At 39.8% G+C, this 22,003-nt stretch overlaps 1 protein-coding gene across 1 annotated transcript in view; it reads right to left on the reverse strand.

Moving 5' to 3' along the window:
• LOC122805245 (glutathione S-transferase LANCL1-like) overlaps positions 1-22,003 on the reverse strand; it is a 213,828-nt gene that overhangs the window by 121,344 nt on the left and 70,481 nt on the right. The window contains exon 4 of the mRNA XM_044075335.1: positions 1,737-1,944. Coding sequence (XP_043931270.1) covers positions 1,737-1,944 — 208 coding nt within the window. The remainder of the gene's footprint in view (positions 1-1,736; positions 1,945-22,003) is intronic.

Raw genomic sequence — 22,003 nt, forward strand, 5'->3', positions numbered from 1 at the left:
GCTTTACTGGTAATTTGATAACATGGACTCACCTGGTGGACATTACAAACAATAGCAATGCATGAGATCCAACCAATGCAACATACAACAAAGAAATAGGTTCTGGGGATGCATGCACCTATACAGCCATCGTATAATATTAGGGTGTCCTAAGGGTGCTATATGTGGGATTTTAATGGTCCGATGGTCTGATGAAGCACAGTTTTGATGTGTGAAAGCGCTTACCTATAAGAATTACAAGTTGGTGATTTTATGCTTGTTGCCATGGTTCAGTGCCTAATACTTGTCTTTGCCATTACATATTTTTTATTGGGCACGGTTTACTCCTTGGGCGCTGTATTCCTTTTCATGTTACAGATTCTCATTTGTTTACCTGCTGCATCTGACACAGCTATCCACCTGATCTTTCTGGAGCCCCTGAAGACCTACTGCAGGTTTCTGGTACAGTCCTTGAATTATTCACAGTCAATCTCTTAGGATATACTCAAGTCTGGGATATAATGCAGGATCTTACAGGGGCTTTATAGGAGGTTCCAGTATTTTTATTATACATAGTTTGTCACTGGGTAATTAACTTCAATGGAGAGGTTTGCAGTATCAAAGCAATGCTAATGACATCCAGCTATCCCTCTCCTTTCCCAAGGAGCAGTGTAAGACACACATCTAACTGAGGAAGGTTTGGAAGCCATATTTTACTGGTTGCTTGTCAAAAGGCTTAATCATAATCCATCCAGGACCATTTCTATGTCTTTTCATGCCCTACTAAGTCCCTGAATGGTTCACATCCTTAGTTCCCATACACTGCTGGGGGGGGGGGGGGCATGTCCCAGTTGCACAGTCTTGGAATGGGAGTCAGACACTGCCTGGTCCTGTTGTCACCAAATTAAGAATATCACCCATATTTAAACACCTTGAAATACAAGAGGGCTTCCAATGGTTAGGCAGGCCCTGGTACTCTCTCATCTAGACTAATGGAATATCCTTATCCTGGGACCCTGAAACATTGAGCTCGATACATTACAGCATGTGCACAGATCTGCAGCACCACTCTTTATCAAGACCTCAAGATGCAGCCAGTATCTCAGTGATCCTCTATATCTGCTACAACCCCCAGCCGGGCAGCTGGGCCTAGATCATGTCTTGTGATGGCAATTAAAGCTTTACATGATGATGTACCTGCCCATTTAAAGGAAATTCTTCTGCTTATCCAGCCATAATGGCCATGCTACTCAGCTGCCTACGGCTGCTGGCAATCTCCATTTTTTGACTTGGGTGCATCTGACTGTGCTCTTAACGTCTGGAGAATTGGCTGCATGGCAAGTCTGACTGTGTGACTATGTACTGCTTTGGGAAATGCCTTAAGATGCATTTCTTCCACAGAAATTTCTGGGACCCTTTTTAATTATTGTGCACTTGTACTAATCCTTAAATTGTGTTGATTTATGTGACGTGATGTGTTGCTGACTTATTTATTTTTGTTTTAGCACTGGGATAAGTCCAGTTTTATAGGCAGAAAAATGAAGTCTCAAGGACTGATGAGGTCTGACAGAGATGGATTGGACTGCAACCGGTGTCCCATAAAGGAGAATCCTTAATATTGGACATCACACAGCTTGTATAATCCCAAATTAACACAGACATCTTGCAAAATATGACATGCACTGACAACTGAATAACCTGTTACAAGGCAATAACACCTTACTGCATGCAAAGAATTCACTAATTGTAGGACTCACCGATTGACACATTCTTCTGAGTCTTCCACTTTCTGTAATTTGTGGTAGATTACAGCTGCTATAGCCAAAGGCCCTGCATCTCCACATAAAAAGGTGAAGGACCGCCGATCAAGGGACTTCAGGCTCCTAGAAACATACTCTAGAGCCTTTTGCAGGAAGGCGGCATCTTCATATACATTGAACAGATGCAGATACAGGAGAGCAATCCCTTAAAGAGAGACACACAAAAAAACAAAAAAAAAAAAAAAGAAAAGAAAAAAGTTTTTCATACCATGTTACAGCCCTTTCTTCCAGTTCTGAAGCAAGCGATACCTGGTAATGAATACTCTCGTTATTTTTCCCTATCTTCTGCTTACCAGAATTTACCTGCTCGATCTGTTATCTTTTTAAATATCCACAAAAACTCAAGAAGCCAAACCTCAAAATCTTCAGAATACACCATAGAACACTCAGAGAAAGAACAAAGAAGTGGCATTAATCCATCTTTATTCAGTCTGTCCTGGTACCTCAGCTGTTCGCCTTCAATGGGACACATTCAAACATTTTCAGTGTTCTTTTATATATGCATCAATCAATTAATTAAACAATTAATTGTTTCAAACATTTTTAACTCATTCAACGCTGAAACATTTTTCCACAAAAAACTCAAATATAATATTCTTTTTTTCTTTTTTGTTCTTTTTTCCTTTGTTCATCATTTTAAAGAACAAATTATTTCATTTTAAACAAAATTTCTTATGTGTTACAAAAATACAAACATGGAATAAATACTCTATTATATTCAAAATTACAATATTAATAAATTTCATCAATGTAATAAATTCCTGTCATTTGAAAATACAATATAACACCCTATAAATCACTTCTGAATTTAATTCAAACATTACAAATTTTTTATACTTGATATTAAATTCACAATTCACAATTCTTAATAAATACTTTATATTTTCAAAATTTTGACTACAATAAATTTAATTAACTTTCCAAATTCATTCCCTTGGGAAATAAAGTGTGATACCCTATAATCATTCTCTGTTCAAGCTTGTTCAAAGCTGCTTTAAAATTCCCTTTACACAAATGTATACTACACCAGATGACCTACAGTCAAACCTCTCAAAAGCAATGTACGAGTTAAAAATGTTTGAAACATAGGAAAAGCACTTTTCGTAACAACTACCTTGATTTTTCTAGCCAACATCCTCCCATTATGAAAAGGAACATAGTCAAGGGGCAGTTTGTACGTCTTAGTCACATTGTGAGTGATGATGATGTTTTTTCTAATGAAAGTCAGTTTCTGAAACAACTTTTTGTTGACAAACATTACCCTGAAAATCTGGCTTCTGATGTTTTGAATGAAGTTACTTCATTTAGATACAGTAAATATCCTCCCATTCTTAAATTTGGTTACATTCCCAAGTCTTCAGCTCCTGCTGATGACCTCACCAGATTTCCCCTTCCCATTTCTCTAGATGCAGAACCCATTAGGAACATTTTGTCTAAGAATTGGGATATTAAGAGTAGCCATGAATTGTCCAGGGTATTATTGGGTGACGCCCCTAGTTTTAGTTACAAGAGAAACTGGTACTTGTATATTATCGCAACCAGATTTTTACGGAGGCGTTAGTGTGACTGTTCTCGGACAGCAAGTGTATGTAATACAGAGAGGGGTTTTTAAAGTGTAAGTACTATTGTTTCATACCGTCTAGGCAGCAGGACCTGGAATAACAGCAAAATTCCTGTTCCTGTTTATCACGTATTCCCGACCTTAACTGTCTGTGAAATGAAATGAAAATAGGTGGTACTACAAGAACGTCCTTACTGTTAGGACAGACAAGTCATCGTTCATCAGAATTACTTATACCAAGAGACCACGACTCATACTTGTTGGACTGTGACTTTCAGGTCTGTTAGGGTTTCCTTAATTTGTGTTGAGACTTTCCACAGCTCAGCATATATTTGAGGTTAGCATACCTTTTCAGTGGTCATGGTGCAATTATGCAGTTATTCTTCTGCCGTGTCTTGTCTGTAAAAGCGTACAATGTTATCCGTGAAAAGGGAAGTTTCCCACATTCCACGGATTTTACTTCTCTTGTCCTTCATAAAATGTTTTTGCCCTAAATCACCGAGCATTGCAGTCAATAATTGAAAACAACGAGCATTGCAGTCAGTCAGCAGAGCCATGTGTTACCATTTCATAGTATCTGAAAAGTGCTCGTGATTGCAGACCAACGTTTTTAGCAATACACATAACTTTACATTGTATACTTGCTCGGCTTGTCCCAACACCCATTTCCAGGACAGTACAATAAAGCATGCAGGTTGAAATAATTGCATATCACGTTTGTTTCACGTGCTGCCCCGAGAAAGAACCACGCATCAGACAGATTTGAAAGAAGATAAATGCTGCCAGTGAAGTGCAGAAAGAAAGATGAGCACTATGTTTTTTTCAGTTTTATTGGCATCACTACAGATAATACAGTGTTGTAGTATATGGACACAAGTTACTCCACATTTCTCCAACATTAATGACAATATTTCAAGATCTTTATGCGCTTTTCACAACCGCGGATATCTGGTGGCGATAATACGCAAGTACCGAGAAACTAGGTCTTTTAAGAATCTTTTTGAAAAAAACATCCCCTTCTCTTCTTAGTTGCCCTCTTCAATTGACAGGGATGTACAACTGCGGCAAATGTGTTTGCTGCCCTTTTATTGCTTTGGGTGCTAGTTTCCAACTTCCCATTCCCAAGTTTCTGATAACAGTTTAGTGATTCTTTTGATTGTAACAGCACTAACATTGTCTACCTGGGAGTGTGTGATGAATGCTCTGCTTTCTATGTAGGCAAAACTATTAGAAAACTTAGTGATCACATTAAGGAACACAGTCAGGCTAGAAGGAAAGGTGACTGGAAAATGCTTTGGCTAGACACACACTTTCTAGCTCCCAATGCAGCAGATTTTTGTTCCTAGTACTTGATTATGTGTCATTACCTTATGGAGACTGCAATCCTTTACTTGAAGTTAAAGAGCTTAGATGGCAGATTAGACTTCAGGCTAACACGCCCCCTGGCCTTAATGGGAATCTTAATGTGAGAAGCATTCTCAAATGGATGAGATAGGAGTGGTAGTTCCCTCCCCTACCAGTACAATTTTCTGGAACTTTAGAATTTTAGAATGTTATTTCACATCTACTGTATTTTTAAATTACTCATTGTATAATTCTGATGAAGTTCGATTAGTGATCACTGCATTAGCGGTCAAAAGCGCTTAATTTATGCTGTGATATAAATGTTTTTTTTCGCTGTCATGGATTCTTGCTGCAACAGGTTTACAAGGATTTATTAAATAGTCTACACTGAAGATTCGTTTCCAGTTCTTCCTGACTCCATTGGTACTGTTAGTTTTGTTGATATATATATATATATATATATATCAGAAAAAATCCAGTTTACAGAGCTGTAGAATCATGACTCTGCTATCTAAAATGTATAGTTGCAGCATAGGAGCTGGGCTTTTAAAAAGACTAATGCTGAGAAAAGGTTTACCTACTGCAAGGAGGGAAGGACACCACTTGGCGTGTTACACCTTTGGTCTGTCAAAGTGCTGTGAGAGGTGGTACACAGAGAAGCAACTCAAGGCTAGCTGCTCTCTAGTGGGCATCATATTAAGCAAGTGGAATATAGGACCAGAGACAAAAAAAATGAATGGTAAGAATACATACATGTAGATGTTTGCATGCACATTTGTGTATTTCTTGCAACTACTGGACCAGGAAGGAGAGATGAATGAAGCCAACCTAGACACTACTAAGATATTTGTAAATTCCTACATAAAATATCAAACAATTAAGCTATGTTAAGCAGACACATCACAGTGATATTACTAGTAGCAGACTGAGACAGAAAGAACAAAGGATAAAGTAAATTGAATACTATATGGAGAAAGAATTACTGGGATACTGCAGATCTTCTCCTGCAAGGGGTGCTTTCTTAACATACTTAGGAGTGTTATTACAGATAGTCTGAAAAGTATGCCTCATAAAATGCGTTCCTAACAAAAATGTTTCTGAATTACAGGAGAAGCTGAGAAATGCCATTTTTGTTCAAGTTAAAACTGATTAAGGTTTAACTGTGAGCGCTGATGAGGAAAACTGCTCTGCTTTTGATTTATAGTTTGAATACCTACACTTTTTTCCTCTTACTTTTAGTACTGCTTTACTTAAATAGTTTTTCTTCTCTTAAGGGTTTCAAAAATTCTAGATTAGGGTCAAGTAAGCAAATATTTGAGCTGCATTCTGCGAGTCCAGAGGAATTTAATATTTTGGACTTGTGGAAGGAACTGAGAAATACCATTCTTAATTATGGTAAAAAAAACTGGTCAAGGTTTATTTGAGAGAGCTGCAATTATTTTTCCCATTGTCTGTGCACATACATTGTTTTCTTGTGTTAGTCTTCTTGCTTTATTTCAGTGTTTTATTTTAAATGCGGTTTTCTTGTAATTTTAAAAGTTCCAAGGATAAGGCCAGGAATCGAGCAATTCACAATTAAGCTATGTTAGGCAGCAACATCACAGTGATATTACTTAGATAGTACACGTAGTCTTAGTCTATCCTACTGTATAACCTGTTGCATCTCCTAACTTTCTTGCTCGGTTAGTAACTTCTGCTTAAACTAATCTCCTAAACCTTCAGCTCTACTACTATAGCCCTACTATAGCCACCTCCTTTCTCTACCCCTCCCATTCCCCACACTATTTATCCCCCCCCCCACTTTCTATCAATGTCCGTACATTTTCCTTCTTTTAAACGATTATCTTTTTTTACTCTTATATGTAGTAAATTTAGACCACTGCTATCAGTGCAACACTATGTTCATAATTTTTTCTTTTGTTTTTCTGTTTATAATTCATATTTGCACTGTTATTTTTAATAGTTTTTGTCCTGTATGTTGATCTTTGTTTATGCTTGCTGGGACACTTTCCCCTTGGGTCTCCACTGAAAATGGGTTGCTTACTATCAATGCAATAGTTAATAACCTTTTCTTTTTTACAATGATTTTATTTTGCATTGTGATTGTTATTTAATATTTGTATATTATCACTTTATCTTTACTTGTGTTTGCTAGGGCTTTTCCTCTCAGGTCTCCACTGAAAATGAGTTTGTTTGCAAACTCAGTTGGACTAACCCAGTTAACAAATGTGAAATAAATACATACACACTGTTGCATTTTGTGGGTTCAAAAGAATTAATTAGTTTTAACCTGTTGGAGGAGATGAAAAATAGCATTTTTATTTTTTAAGTTAAGAAAAAAGGTTAAGGTTTAAACATAACTCAAATTAACAGAATAGATATACTTATGTCCACAACTGCAGCAGATTTTTTTGCAGTGATCTAGAGATTTAGTGACTATTTATGTTGCAATGCTAACAGTTTTTTCACTTGTACATAATGTGAAACATTTGCTATCAATACATTCTTTTTAATGTGAGGGCTTTCAAGAAAGTCAATTCTGTTTAATTTTGATTTTCCACATCCCAGCCACCCATTCACTGTTGTGTTACAAAGTCCAGTAACACTTTTTTAATATAAAAATTATAACTAGTGCACTGGGAGGTAGCCTGGTCTGTTTAGGTTGGAGAAACACGTCAGTTTTCTGCATGTAGTTTTAATGACTGGAGGGTATATTAATCAGCTTATCTTGCTTTTTAGTGCCTTTATAAATTCTGTACAAATTGAGTGGCTCTTTTACACAAAGCAAAACACTTTTATTGAATAATTACACTTTTATAAGCTGTTTACATTACATTGCTGTATCCACATCTTTACATTTGTTTGTCGTAACATTTCATATCTTTTAAGTTTGTCATAGCATTTCACTCCGGGCACTCCTGTTACATTAGGAGGACTGGAATTATCCATCTAGTAGCAGCAGGTGTTTACCTGGTCTATCTGACCCGGCAAGCGCACAAAAGGGCTCTAAGTATTTTTTTTTTGCACTTCTCTTATATACGACTGTATTTTAGCAGCTTTACAAGGTATCTATTAGTTGTACTCAAGTTTGTGTGGTCTTGTTACACTTGGGCTCCAGACCAGCTAATCTAAATTCAACAGGTGTTTTTTTTTTTTTGCACCTTTGTGGCTGAAATATGCTGATCTAACCTGTCTGAATTGGGGATTCCTGGTGGAAGGCTTACTATGTGCTTTCCTGATTGGTAGTTAGCTTAAAACCAGTTTCTCTTTACTCGTATTTAAGCTTCATGTTTGTGCAGTGCTGCTTTTTGTGGAGCAGAGGTTAGCAGTACCCTGAATAGATGCAAAAACCTAGATCATCAGTTTTACCCTAAACAGCTTTCAATGAAACCCTTCCAAGCTTTTCTGCTGCTCTAGGAGCAACTCATTTGTGCACTGAGCAGCATTGCCTTATTGATCATCCTTAGCCTACACAAAGTATAGGTTCCTCTTGTAGTCTCAGCACCACATGCATCGTTATGTCAAATTAACCCATTCTCTTGAATAATAAAAAAGTAAAAGCTTGCTATCATGGATGGGAAGTTTCCCATCATCTCTCTGGCAGCTTGATAGACATGGGCATTCTGAGGCAATGCAATAATTGTCTCATGTAGATGGACAACCACTTCCTACTAAAACAAACAAATACTTTACGTGAGAGATGTAGTTACATACAAAATTAGAGGCAGTAAAAGCCACGGTGGTACAGTGGTAGAGTTGTTGCCGCACAGCAAGAGGTTCTCCTGTTCGATTCTCAACTGGAGTGCCTTCTGTGTGGGGTCTGCATGTCCTAACCGTGGTCGAGTGGCCTCCGAAAGACATGGGTGAATGGGCGTGTCTTCACTGAAGGTTGGGCGTCGGGCTGGCAACCCGGCACCATAAAAATCTACTACCAATCATTAGCGGACCGGAGTTCCGCTGTGGTGACCCCTAACTGGGAAAAGTTGAGAAGACAAACAACAACTCCTGCATAAGGACAAACTGAATGCCAAACAGGTAGTCAGAATATATACACTTCCCACACTAAGGACACAACACAAACCCACAAATGTGGAGGTACTCACTAGTAAGTTACCAAAAGATCAGAGACCTTCCAAAAGAAAACCATTCACAAACATAAGAATGCAAAAAACAACCACAACACACAACACCACACACACCACCGTCTCAACAAATAAACCCATGAGGTGTAACACCATAAAACCTAATGACTTGTCACGGATGACTCCATTGTGAGACACACTGATATTCTCCTCACCAGGCTAGATAAGGAGCGGGTTCATACCGCTCAACTGTCCAGATTTTTGCCTTGTATTTTTGGTCTGTTATTCATAAAATTTGTGGTTTACTAGCAAATCATTGAGGACTGAAGTCACTGAATTATGACATACATTTGACATTCAGACTTCATAGTATTCAGAAAATGCATACCAACAAAAACCCTGTTATTTTAGCAACTTTCTAAGTTTATAAGACCAATATTTAAAATAAGTCCTATTTTTGAGTCTTTGTCCCCCCATTATTTTAGAGGTTGTCCAGATGTCCTGTATTAAGAGGTTAACAGGTATGCGCGGTTATAGTTAGCTGCCTGTCAGGTGCCAGGATCACTCAAGTCACCCAACTACAAGTCCCGGTATGACTCTGTCATAGTGTGTGTATGTGTGTGTGTGTGTGTGTGTGTGTGTGTATGTGGGGGGGGGGGTGACTTGAGACATACCTCACTGGACTATATGAAGAGAGACATGACTGAGCTCTCAGATTATTTGTCATAGGCAGGTAAAGCCGAGCATTAAGCAGCATTCTACCTTCTTCAAGGATGATGCCACAATACAAGCAAAAAATGACTGACTTTAACAATTGGTTTAGCTTCTGGTGTCGGTCCAAGGGAATCCAATATGTGTCAGCCTGGGAAGACATGGTTGACAGGCCACACTGCTTTCCCAGAGATGGTCTGCACCCATCTCCTGTAGGACTTCAAACACGGGCAAAGGCATTAGCCACTTCTACTTTGCCTTTTTAGGCAGTGTCAGAATAACCAACCTCCCAACAAACTATTTTCTAGATAAGCTCATGGTACTGCTGCTTAATGCTAGGAGTCTAAACAAGAAACTGCATTCCCTGGAAGCACTCCTTATTTTGGAAGATGCTGCTCACTTGTGCAGTCACAGACATGGTTCAAAGGTGGGGAAAATACTCCTGCCATGCAAGGCTACAATGCCTTCCATATGTTCAGACCACAAACTAAGCATGAAAGAACCAGAGGAGGAGGTGTATCTATCTTCATTAAGGATAAGTACATCTCCAGACTGGTCAAACAGTATAACTCTTGAGCTACTCCTTGTCCAATTAACTATAAGTAAAGCTCCCTACCATATCATAGCTAGCTATAGGTCCCCCACCATGAAACAGGAAAAGCATACCACATACCTAGACTTAATGGAGTCACTTGCCATACAGCCCAACACCTTACTCACCTGTGATTTTAATTATCCTACCATCGGCTGGGAAACGTACACAACCACAAACATGCTGTCTCAGAAGTTCTTGAACTTTGCCAATGCAAATGCTCTGGAACAGCTAGTCAGCACACCCACAACAGGCTCAAATGTCCTGGACATAGTACTCACTAACATGGGAGAGCATTGCACAAGCATGCACTTGCACACAGACAGGCACACACACACAGACAGACAGACAGGCGCAGACACACACAAACAGGCACAGGCACATACAGACAGGCACAGGCACACACAGACAGGCACAGGCACACACAGACAGGCACAGGCACACACACAGACAGGCAGGCACACACACACACACACACAGACAGGCACAGGCACACACACAGACAGGCAGGCACACACACACACACACACACACAGGCAGGCGCACACACACACAGACAGGCAGGCACACACAGACAGGCAGGCACACACAGACAGGCAGGCACACACAGGCAGGCACACACACACACAGGCAGGCACACACAGGCATACACATGCACACACAGACAGGCACACACACACAGACAGGCACACACACACAGACAGGCAGACACACACACACAGACAGGCAGACACACACACACAGACAGGCAGACACACACACACAGACAGGCGCACACACACACAGACAGGCGCACACACACACAGACAGGCGCACACACACACAGACAGGCACACACACACACACAGACAGGCACACACACACACACAGACAGGCACACACACACACACAGACAGGCACACACACACACACACAGACAGGCACACACACACACACACAGACAGGCACACACACACACAGACAGGCACACACACACAGACACACGGACAGGCACACACACACACAGACACACGGACAGGCACACACACACACAGACACACACACGCATGCACAGACAGGCACACACACACACAGACAGGCACACACAGGCACTCCCCCGTGTGATGTCCACCCTGGAAAGATCGGTCCATAAATCAGTCTCATTCGAAGTAATTATAAGACCAGATACCCCATCAAACTCAAAAACACTTTTCAAAGGCAGACAAAATAATGGTATAAGAAGTTTGATAGCCCCCTTGAACGCAGATAACAAGGACTCCTATGCAGAGTTGTACACCAATGCCCTGTATAACCACTTAAGCAGTTGTATGGAATCGGCTGTAACTGACCAGATTAAAAACAGGTCTTGCCGAAAAAAACAAGCCACCCTGGTGGAGTCCAAGTATAAACTGGCTATACAATGACAGAAAGAAACTAATGTCCATGAACAAGAGAGAACTGGCTCAGCAGAGGAAGAAATCTCTCTCTAGCTTAAACAAACAAATTAAAAATCTTGTCAAGTCCTCCAAAGCCAATTATGAAGTAAAAACAGCCTCCCTATCGAAGGATAATAAGGCAATCTTTGACTATGTCCGAAATCTAAAAGGGAGTACCCAGCTATGGGCTGAACTAGTTGTGGATGGCACCAACCATAGTCAGCTGGACGTAATAGTCAACCTTCAAGCTGACAAATTTGGAGCAAACTTCACCAGCCCCCCATCGCCTCCAGTCAATCCCCCCAAACTATACCTACCACCTTTCCTCAGCTTATCATGATGAGAGCAGGTCATTTCTGTAAGACCACAAACAATCAGTGAGACCAGCCAACACCCCAAGTTGCCTATTAAACAATTAAAACATGACTAGCAGATCCACTTGAATCCATTTTTAACCACAGCGAACTAGCTATGTCCCGATTGAATGGAGGACAGCAACAGTAATCCATCTGCATAAAGGGGGTCTATCAACTGACCCTGGGAATTATAGGCCCATAAGCTTGACCCAACCCAGTTCACATTTGTTAAAGGTGGATCATGCCTGTTAAACATGGTTGACTTCGAGAAAGTCACCAACTCCCTGGATGAGGGACAGACAGTGTATGCTCCCTATCTTGAACTAGACAAGGCATATGACACAATCCCCCCACTCGGGTATTATAAAGAAACTCTCAAAATTTGGGAATTACCCCTACACTACCAGATGGGTAGCCAACTGGCTCACTAACAGGACACATATTGTCAAAGTGGATGAATTCACCTCTAGCAGAAGACCAGGAACCAGTGGCATACCACACGGTTCTGTGCTGGGCCTCTTACTGCTCAAAATTTACTTTTCAGAAGTTCAGGCAAACTTGGACGGTCTGTGGCTGACCAAGTTTGCTGACTACTGCAAAATGGGAGCAATCACCGAGTCCCCCAATGATGTTAATATACTGCAGACATGGTTAATGCAGAAAAATGATTGTTGCCAAAGCCACGGATTAAAGCTAACTACAAAAACATGCATTATTATTCCCTTTGGGAAAGCTGATATTCCTGTTAATTACATTACAACAGTACCCCCCCTATGTGCAGATCCAGTGGTACGTGATCTGAGTATTCAGGTTGATAGCAGTCTGAACTTTAACCATCACATACTCACAGTACTAAGGAAATCCTTCTAAGTGGCACACCGTATAAGTATAGGCATCACATCTCGATCTAACGAGGTTATAATTCCGTTATACTTGGCCCTCATCAGACCAATAATTCAGTACAATCCTCCCTTTTGAATATACCTCACCAAACACCTACAACAACTGAAGAGAGACCACAGAGGATTCTCTCCAAGAAATTACAGGTTACACTAAACAAGTCTGGCATGGAAAGACTGAAAGCCCTGTCACTGCATTCAGTCTCCTACAGGTTGCTAAGGGGCGACCTGTGCCTGGCTTAGAGGGCAGTCTCTGACCCGGCCCTGATGGAAATGCTACACATTCGTAAATCAAACTGCACGAGGGTCACTCACTCCAGTGATCTTAACACTGCCTCTGGCATGAACAGGTCATACTGGAGAGACACATACATCACCCAGAGACTACCACTTCTCTGGAACAAGCTTCCATTTCACGTAAAAAGAGGCCTTCCGTGATCCTCTTCAAACACAACCTAGATCAATGGATGGGTGACCACAAATTCACTCCAGGGTGGCACCCATGTCCCTCCTGGACAGAGTACCACAGACCTTTATCTCTGCAAACTTCACTCACCTGACCACTGACAAATGGTACAACTCGGGACAAATATGGCTAGACTTGTAAGTGCTCTAGGGCCATTAGCCTAGTAACCTTCTATGATCCTGTGAACTAAAACAGTGACTCAGGTACACACACACACACACACACACACACACACACACACACACACACACACACACACACACACACACACACTAATATAAAAGAAAAGAAGCTGCTCATTACTTTTCATATACTCTTACTACAGAGCACTACAACATGACACAGACGGTCTTCCCCTAAAACTGATTAAACTGAAGATATCCTCACACCTCTAGCTGTATTCTGCAATACCTACAGATGTGACCACCTTTTCTATACTACTTTTAAAATCTCTGACTTTGTACTGCCCTTAAAGAAGACAAGAAAGGCCTAGCCAGGCACTCAAATGCACAGACACAAGACAAATTAAGAGAAAGGAATCCAAAAGCAGAACATGAAAGGAGAAAAGGCTACACAAGAAGAGTTGAGGAGAGACATGGTGGAGTTTGTGACTTGTACAGTGTATGTAGCAAATGCTTGGTTCAGTAAGCGTTGAGGTGATAGACGATCTGGGATCTGCAAGACAATACGAGAGCTCCAAAGAAGAATAGGGAGCTATAGGTGTTAAAGGACTGGGCATGAAAGGACAGAACTGGACTGGAGAAGAAGAGAACAATGGAGGCTTTGCTGAAAGGATAAGGTGGGAAAAGATGGAAGGAGAAAGGAAAAGGACAAGTGAACACAGGCAGAGGTGGTCACGCACAAGTGGGGTAGTATGCATCAATATTAAGGCCAAAAGTTTGAGATACAGCCATAAAAGGCAGGACATAGACAATGAAGCCAAGGCGAAAGGAGATACAAAGAGTACTCATAATAAGAAGGATCTATATCTATGGGTAACCAGGCAGAAACCAGAACAGTAGGGGAAATAGGCAGGAAGGGCATTTAGCCCAAAAGAAAAATGCAGGGGGCTAGAGAGAGACAGAACAGTACAGAAATCTGAAGGAGGGATGGCGAAGAACTTACTTATGCCACAAGGAGGGAAGCAAATAATACAGAAAGTGAGAAATACTGAGAATGAAAACAGAAGCAACAGTGGAGCAATTACAGAAACAGAATTAGTAGCGTGGGGCAAAACACAAGGAAATAGCATGGGGAAAGATGGTTTTGATGACTTCAGACTCAACCACAAAGGGGATTAGGAATCTGGGCAAACAAGAAAGGAGAGAGACTTCAGTGAAACTCAGAATGACTAAAATGTAATAAAAAAAGGACTAAAGTACGCATCAAGGGGGAGGGGCAGACTTCATAGGCGCTCAACACCTTACAAGCCTAGCTACTTTATCCAAATTTTACTCAATTTTTCTGTCCTTAGGGGAAACATAACAAGGGTCAGCAAGTGGGGTTTGGGCAATTTTTACAGACTGCCTCTCTCCATAAGGGACACGGGCACTACCCCAGGAGTAAATTTTTGATTTTCCACCCATTGGTCTAGATTGTGTTTGATGATGGTCAGGAAGGGTTCTGCTTCATCTGAACAGGAAGCCTATTCCAGAGGAGGGGCAGTCTTTGGGACACGGTATCCATCTCTCCAGCATGATCTAGTAAAAGTCACCCCTGCAGAGAGCATCTGGATTTAAGCCAGGGACCTCTCGATCTGCAGTTAAATGCTTCACCACTGAGCTACATCCCCATTAGTACATGCAGGCATCAATTATCTGTCAAAGTAACAGCAGATAGATCCCAGGAGAAGGGAATGGACATAGCTTTCAGAGAAGTTTTCCTTATACGAGCAGTCAGCACACACAGGAAACAGAGAAATAAGGAATATAATGACTGGCTGCAGCAGTGAACAAGGGAATGATGCTTACTTCTGAAAGAAGGAAGGATGGGGAAAGCTTTGCAGGCATATCAACTCAATCGACAGACTCAATCTTGGCTCAGAAGGGGCAGTACTGCTTAGTGCTGGGATGGAAAGCTACATCTCAGTAAACTTTTATTTCACCTGAGACAGAAAGGGAAAGGAGAATAACAGAAACAAAAAGGTAAAGGAGTTAGGCTATATCCAAAAGAAATGCAGAACATTGCACAAGGACAAACAAGGGTGACAAATACAGCCTGTGGATGAGTATTTTTACTCTGCAGTGCAAGGAGGGTCTGGGTAAGAAAATGGGGAAGCTGCAGACAGTGATGCATGAGGGATGGGTGGACAGTATTGATATCACAGAAACATGAGCAAATAAATAAATGGGAGGTGGGAAATATAAGTGTCAACAGTATAAAATGTTACGGAATAACAGAAATGGAGAGACAGGGTGGAGTAGCAATCTATACAAAGTAGGGCATAGGCATGAGGTCAGAGCAGAAGCATCAAACCAGGAATGGACAAGACAGAATTAAAAGCTATTCTAGGCAGTAAAGGTGGGGGAAGACAGCTGGTGGACTACAACAAGGATGGCAGACTGGAAGAGATAACAAAGGAGTGGGGATGGAATAAAACAGTAATACTCATAGAAGATCAGAGTCTACCAGGAGTAGAATGGGAGATTCAAAACTCCATGTTAGAAGGAGACCAGGAGTTGAATGAGGTAATCAGCCACAAGGTTTTCAGTTTGCTGGTGCAGGACTGTTATCAGAAAAGGTAAGAATACTGGACATGGTCCTAACTAGTGCAGACGGTGTCATGGATATCCAAGGTTAAGGCACCATCACCCAATAAAGATTTTGTCACAGTGTGGCTTAGAGTGAATGAAAGGGTAAGAATAAAAATACATTTTAGAAGAGTAAGTTTTGTTCTGCTTGGAGGTGCTCAAGGGCAAGCTAGAACACTGCAAGTAAACACAGAGAGTAAACAAGCTATAGGAAGATTTAAAGAATGGAGTACTCAAGACTAATAAAAATGGTGAGAGAACAGGAAACAGAAGACAGACCAACACAACCAAATATAGATGTGAGGCTACCAGTTATGGCAAATGACATAGCTAAGAACAGGTAGAAAGGAAGGGTAGAGGAGGTGGGGGGGAGGCTCAGTATAAGGAGCCTAATGAGGATGATGGAAGTAGTAAAATCTATAGCTGAAAAGGAGTCCGCAAAAGAAATCAAGAAGGGAGGTAAGAGCTTTTTCTGTGTAGATAATAAGAAGGGAAGGAGGACAGAACTGGACAGAATGAACAAAAATGGGAGACAGATAATAGGAAACTGAGAGGAAAAGCACAGGCACTGAATAAATACTTTACATATTTGTTCACAAAGAAAGCAAGGGGAGGGTTCCATGCTGTAATTGTGGCAGGGTAGAACAGGAGAAACACTGGACAGACACCAGGGAAAAGAGTGAGGACGATCAACGGGAGAATGAAGCATGGGTACTAGAAGGACTGCTTTCCAGAATCTTAAAAAAAAAAAACCTGTCCAACGGAGTTTCCAAGATGGCTGCACACAATTCATCAGTTTAGCTTCAGCCCTTCTAGAGTGAAAAAAAAAGAAACTGATAGTCAAGGTTCCGTAAATCTACTGGTTTTAGTAAAATTCAGTTACTGGCTAGCAGGTACACTGCTTGGATGCCACAAAGAGGAAACTTAGAAGCCTAAAAGAAAATAAACTAGAAAAGGCGAAGAGAAGACACTTGACTGGGAAAAATCCTGCAGCTGTTCAGCAAAAAGCACTTCAAGGCTCCAGTTTTGGTACAAGAGATGACTTCAAGCAATTTAGAGGAAAAATAATTCAAATATGCTCACAGCTGATTAAAATAAATGAAACATTGAAAGAGGATATCAACTAAAATAAGAAAAAGGTGAAAAAATCGTACAAGATTTAAATACCTATTCAGTTGAACTGATAAAGTTGCAAAAAACTGAGGTTGAAATGAAGAAATTGAGTATGAGACTGCTCAAGAAGAGCCATTTCAAAAAAATTAAAGGACTGAGCACACAGAAAAAAAAATTGAGATTTTCTGCTGTGTCAGGAAAACTGAAAGGAATAGACTGTATTAATTTTATGAAAGCACAAATAAGTAAATGAATTGGCATTGCACATTAGGATTTGTTAAATGAAATGGCATAATATGTGTATACTCCAAACATGGCCATGAGAAAGCAGCCAAGATCTGTATTAGTAAAGATGCAATCCTACCAGCAGAAAGAGTTAATCCTGACAAAATATAATACTGGAGGCAGTAGAATACAAAATTAATATCCACTGTACACTAGGCAGAAGGCATGCAAATGTATCCAGCAATCAGAGAATATTGAGAGGCTGGTGTGAGATTCAAGCTGCTGTATCCAGCTGTCTTCAGAATATTTTTCCTGGGGGATCAACGTCATTTTTGATGGAGAACAGACTAACGGGGAAATACAAATGTTTGTCCAGCAAAAATTGGGCCATCAGACAAAATGGGATTCTGCTTCTCTTTCTTCTGATAATAAAGCTCACAGGAAGACTTTGCCAGTGAAAATTTTCCAATGACCAAAATAATGCTTGAGATACATTAAAAAAACTCACAGGAGTTGACTAGAAGAACTGGGAATGCCTTGGACTTGATTTGGAGTATGGGGTTGGGAGGTGGAGACAAACAGGAAGACCACCAACAACAACGAAATTAATGAATAAATGTGAGACTACAAAGCATCAGTAGTATTTGTGAAATACAGACTTACAAGAAAAAGGCTGAGAAAGATTGGCTTGTGAGGGGACTGACAGGCATATACACCACTTCATGTCATTAATGTTTGGAAGGACACTGAAAGGGGAATGAGAGAGAGAGAAAATGAGTAACCAAGTAAAACAATGTTTGTTTTCAACAGTATTTCCGTAAAACATTTCATGATCTAAATTACACATTATATAGTAAAGCTTTTTCAGTGACTGCTGTATGTGATACAGACACTAAAGTACTTTTTTTAGTGTTAAGAAATGTAGGCATTACAATGTAAAAATAAAAAAAAAAACTGGACAAAAGCACATTTAGGTTAACAGGTGGTAATCTTAGGCTGTTGGGGTGGAAGATGTGGTACAAAAGTGCCTGATTATGATATATGTAGTACTGAAATGTTTTCTTTTATTTTTGCATAGGTGAATGCCTGGATTAATGCTCTTAATATTTTTGTTTAAGCAAGTATTTTTTGTTATTTTGAGTCCACAGTGTAATAAATAGTTTTCCTTTAACAAATAAATGTTCAGTGTGAGTTGGGAAGTACATTCGGTTCTTATTTTTCCTTGGAAACAAGCCGTCTAAAGGTGAAGGCAGTAAATTGAGATGTCTGGAAAGTACTTAATGAGAGAAACATAAAATTAAAAGGTACAAGAACCAGCAGAACAATAAAAAAAAAGTTTGAAATTATTGAAAGCAAATAAGAGATAGCAGCTTTTCTGGCAACTAAATACTTTAATGCATTTACTAGAACAAGGTATAAATAGTTTTATTTAAAGATAGCCAGTACACTTTTTCTTAAGGCTAAAAGTTAATGGTAACTGAAAGCACATAAGCAGTTCTTCACATCTGGGAGGGGATTAAGTATAAGACAAGAACAGAAGGCAATTAGTGTATGTAGGAATACAGGCTTTAACATGCTGTTTAGTACTGATAACTTTAATTTTACGTTAATTAATTCCTGTTGGTGTAGCTGTCAATCTGGGACAATTGATCCTCTAAGGAGGGCTCACCTTCATTAACTGAAGATATACATAGTTTTGTGTGTTTGTTTTAATTTAATAGGTTATGGGGATGTGTTTGGATTTTTGTTTGAGTGTTTCCATTAAAAAACAAAAAGTCCTATAAAATGTGATACAGGCTCAAATGGCAATAAGAAACAACTGTATAAAAGATCAACCAATCAAACGTCAGTGGGTACATGTAACACAAAAGCAGGAAATAGACATTTAAAAAAGCTGTCATATAATAGGTAGGAATAACTTCTTATCATAATGACTATATTAAACATAATGTTTTGAAACATGAATGGCCTCACAAGTATAAAACACAAAGCTAAGAGCACGTTCTCTTTTACTTTTGCATACGTGAATGCCTTGATTAATGACCTTTTTTTATTGCTTAAGCAAGTGTTTTAAAAGGGTAGCAGTAAATTAGAAAAAAATATGGAATTATATACGGAAATTACGTATTAAAACACCTTCATTAAATTATAACTAGTGACACATGCAGACTTCCATTTACATAAAAGTAATCAAACTAAATTAAATTGATATTTACAATCATCATACATTACATACATTGTTCTATACAATATAAATCAAACCTACAATACATAAATTGTTCAATTCTTGCCTTCTCTTAAATCTCAAACATTTTCTGTAGCTATTGTTCCTACAATTTTCCTATTTTTTGTAATTTACTGCTACCCTTTTCTAAAGATTCCATTTCCTGCTCTTTTACCTTTGTTACAATGTTCACTACTTCAAGTATGGCTGGTTTAGGCTTTGATTTTGAGTGTTTATGGATATGGATAGCATGATACAAGCTGCGAAAATTTTTTAGTCCCTCTAGTTTTAGAGGAGTACTGCGGACAGTAATTAATAAAGAGTTGAAAGATTTTACCTGGGAGGGGAAAAGGGCAAGGGGCAAATGGGTAAGTTGATCTTTCCTATAGAACAAGCTGGCTTAGGATGACCCAATATGAAAGGATACTTTAGAGTTGCACAGATAAGGCAAATATACGCAACATAAGCAGAAAGCTACAATTTAAAGTGGAAAGGGATGATAATGAAAAGGGGTGGGGGGAATTCAAGAATTAAGGAGAATGGGATTTTGGATGCAGGCCTTTAAGGAGAATAAACAGCCATACAGAATATTATATTCATAAACTAGCAGAAAGTATTATAAGTAAACCAATGTGAGAATGGAGAAAGGAAATCCTGTTGATAGGGATGACTGCAATTATGAGTACAGAGAATAGGTAAGAGGGGGTTGGAATTTACTGGAGTAAACTTGCAAAGGAACCAAGGTACTGGAAGCAAATAACTAGAGGGAAACGGAACAGAATGAGAAGGACAGCGTAATGGTGCAGCGGTAGCGTCGTCACCTCACAGCAAGAGGCTCTCCAGTTCAATTCACGGCTGGGGTGCCTTCTGTGCGGATTCTGCATGTCCTCCCTGCATTTGTGTGGGTTTCCACCAGGTACATTGGTTTCCTCCCACATTACAAAGACACGCATGTGGAGCATTTCTCCCTGGGCCTCTGCTGAAAAATGGCTTTGCTACAAGTCGGACTTTCCCGGTAAACAAATGTTAAATAAAATAATAGAATGAGAAGTGGCAAAGAAGAAATTTGGATTGCAAACTTCAGAATGCCTTCCATACCAAGGACTGATAGAGCAAAGTCAAAGAAAAAAGGATAGGGGAATCCTAATCACCACTCAAGTGAAAGACCTGCTCTGGTACAATTTTTAGTTGAATCAAGAACAGGAGCTGCTGTTAAAAATGGTTAATTAGTAGGGCATACAAAATACTGTGCAATACCAAATAACCAAACATGTAGCATAAAGGAAGCTGGTGCTAATAAATAAATGAATGAAGAAGAAGAAAACATGTATATTAAAATGTATTAATATTGAGTGTTTTCGTATCTATCTGAGACTTCATCAGAATAAAATCATCAAGTATCCACAGTCATGTATGTATGTATGTTGTGACACCTGTGCACTGGCCCAGTAATCAAGGAGACTCAATCCTCACCGCTAACACCAAGTGAGGGGCGTCCACAATGGGAAGGATAAAAAAATACACACAGAGTAAAGTATAATTTCCCTTAAGAACACACAGCGATCACAGTCAGTCTGGGGCTGATTTCTCCCTTTCTCTCCAGATCCCTAAGACTCCCCACTGGCACAGCTATAGAATGGGGTCCTTAGCCAGGGTCCCAATCCAAGTCCTCCTAGCACTCTCTCTGTCCAACCAGTGCTTCAAGTCCCTGCCCAACTAGCCGACACACACACACACACACACACACACACACACACACACACACACACACACACACACACTTGTATACAACCGTACCGACACTCCTGGGGAAGGCTGGCACAGGTTCCCTAGCTATGCCCCTTCTGTCCAGGCTTTAAGGTAGTAATCACTTCCACCTGGACCCTTACTTATCAGCTACTAAAAAGGCCCCTACCAAAGGGGTGTCCAATTCTTACTGTGCAATATTATTATCCAAATGGTAAGTGTGACTGAGCAGCAAGGCTTATTTGGAGTGGCTTCGTACAGTTTCACTATATACATGCAATGTACTCTAGAGCTTAAATTATCTCTATACAAAACAACCACAGTTGAAAGGTTTAAAAATATTTAATAAATAATAAAAACACAAGACAAATGTCAACAATTAAACACAGTGCTAGTCAAGAGTTCAGAGATTACAGGAAAATGCTTAAAATAATACAGTAGAATAGTTCTGACATCAATACAGAAAACAGCTAGACTAAATTTACTATTTTCTATCAATATCTAAGAGAGACACTAAACTCTAAGATCCTACTAACGTACAGACAGATCAAAGCAAGTACTGGTGAGTGGTCAGTTCTGAAGACAAATGCAAAAATGCTCTCTCTCTTTCTCTGAGAAAGTCTTTAAATTGATAATACATCCTGCTGACTCATTTTAGATTACATTATTCTTAACAATTCTCTGGTTTCCCAGGCTAACAAAAACTCCACATTAACATTT

This window comes from Protopterus annectens, chromosome 6.part1 (genome assembly GCF_019279795.1).
Source record: "Protopterus annectens isolate FY-2018-M chromosome 6.part1, PAN1.0, whole genome shotgun sequence".
Classification (NCBI taxonomy): Eukaryota; Metazoa; Chordata; order Ceratodontiformes; family Protopteridae; genus Protopterus; species Protopterus annectens.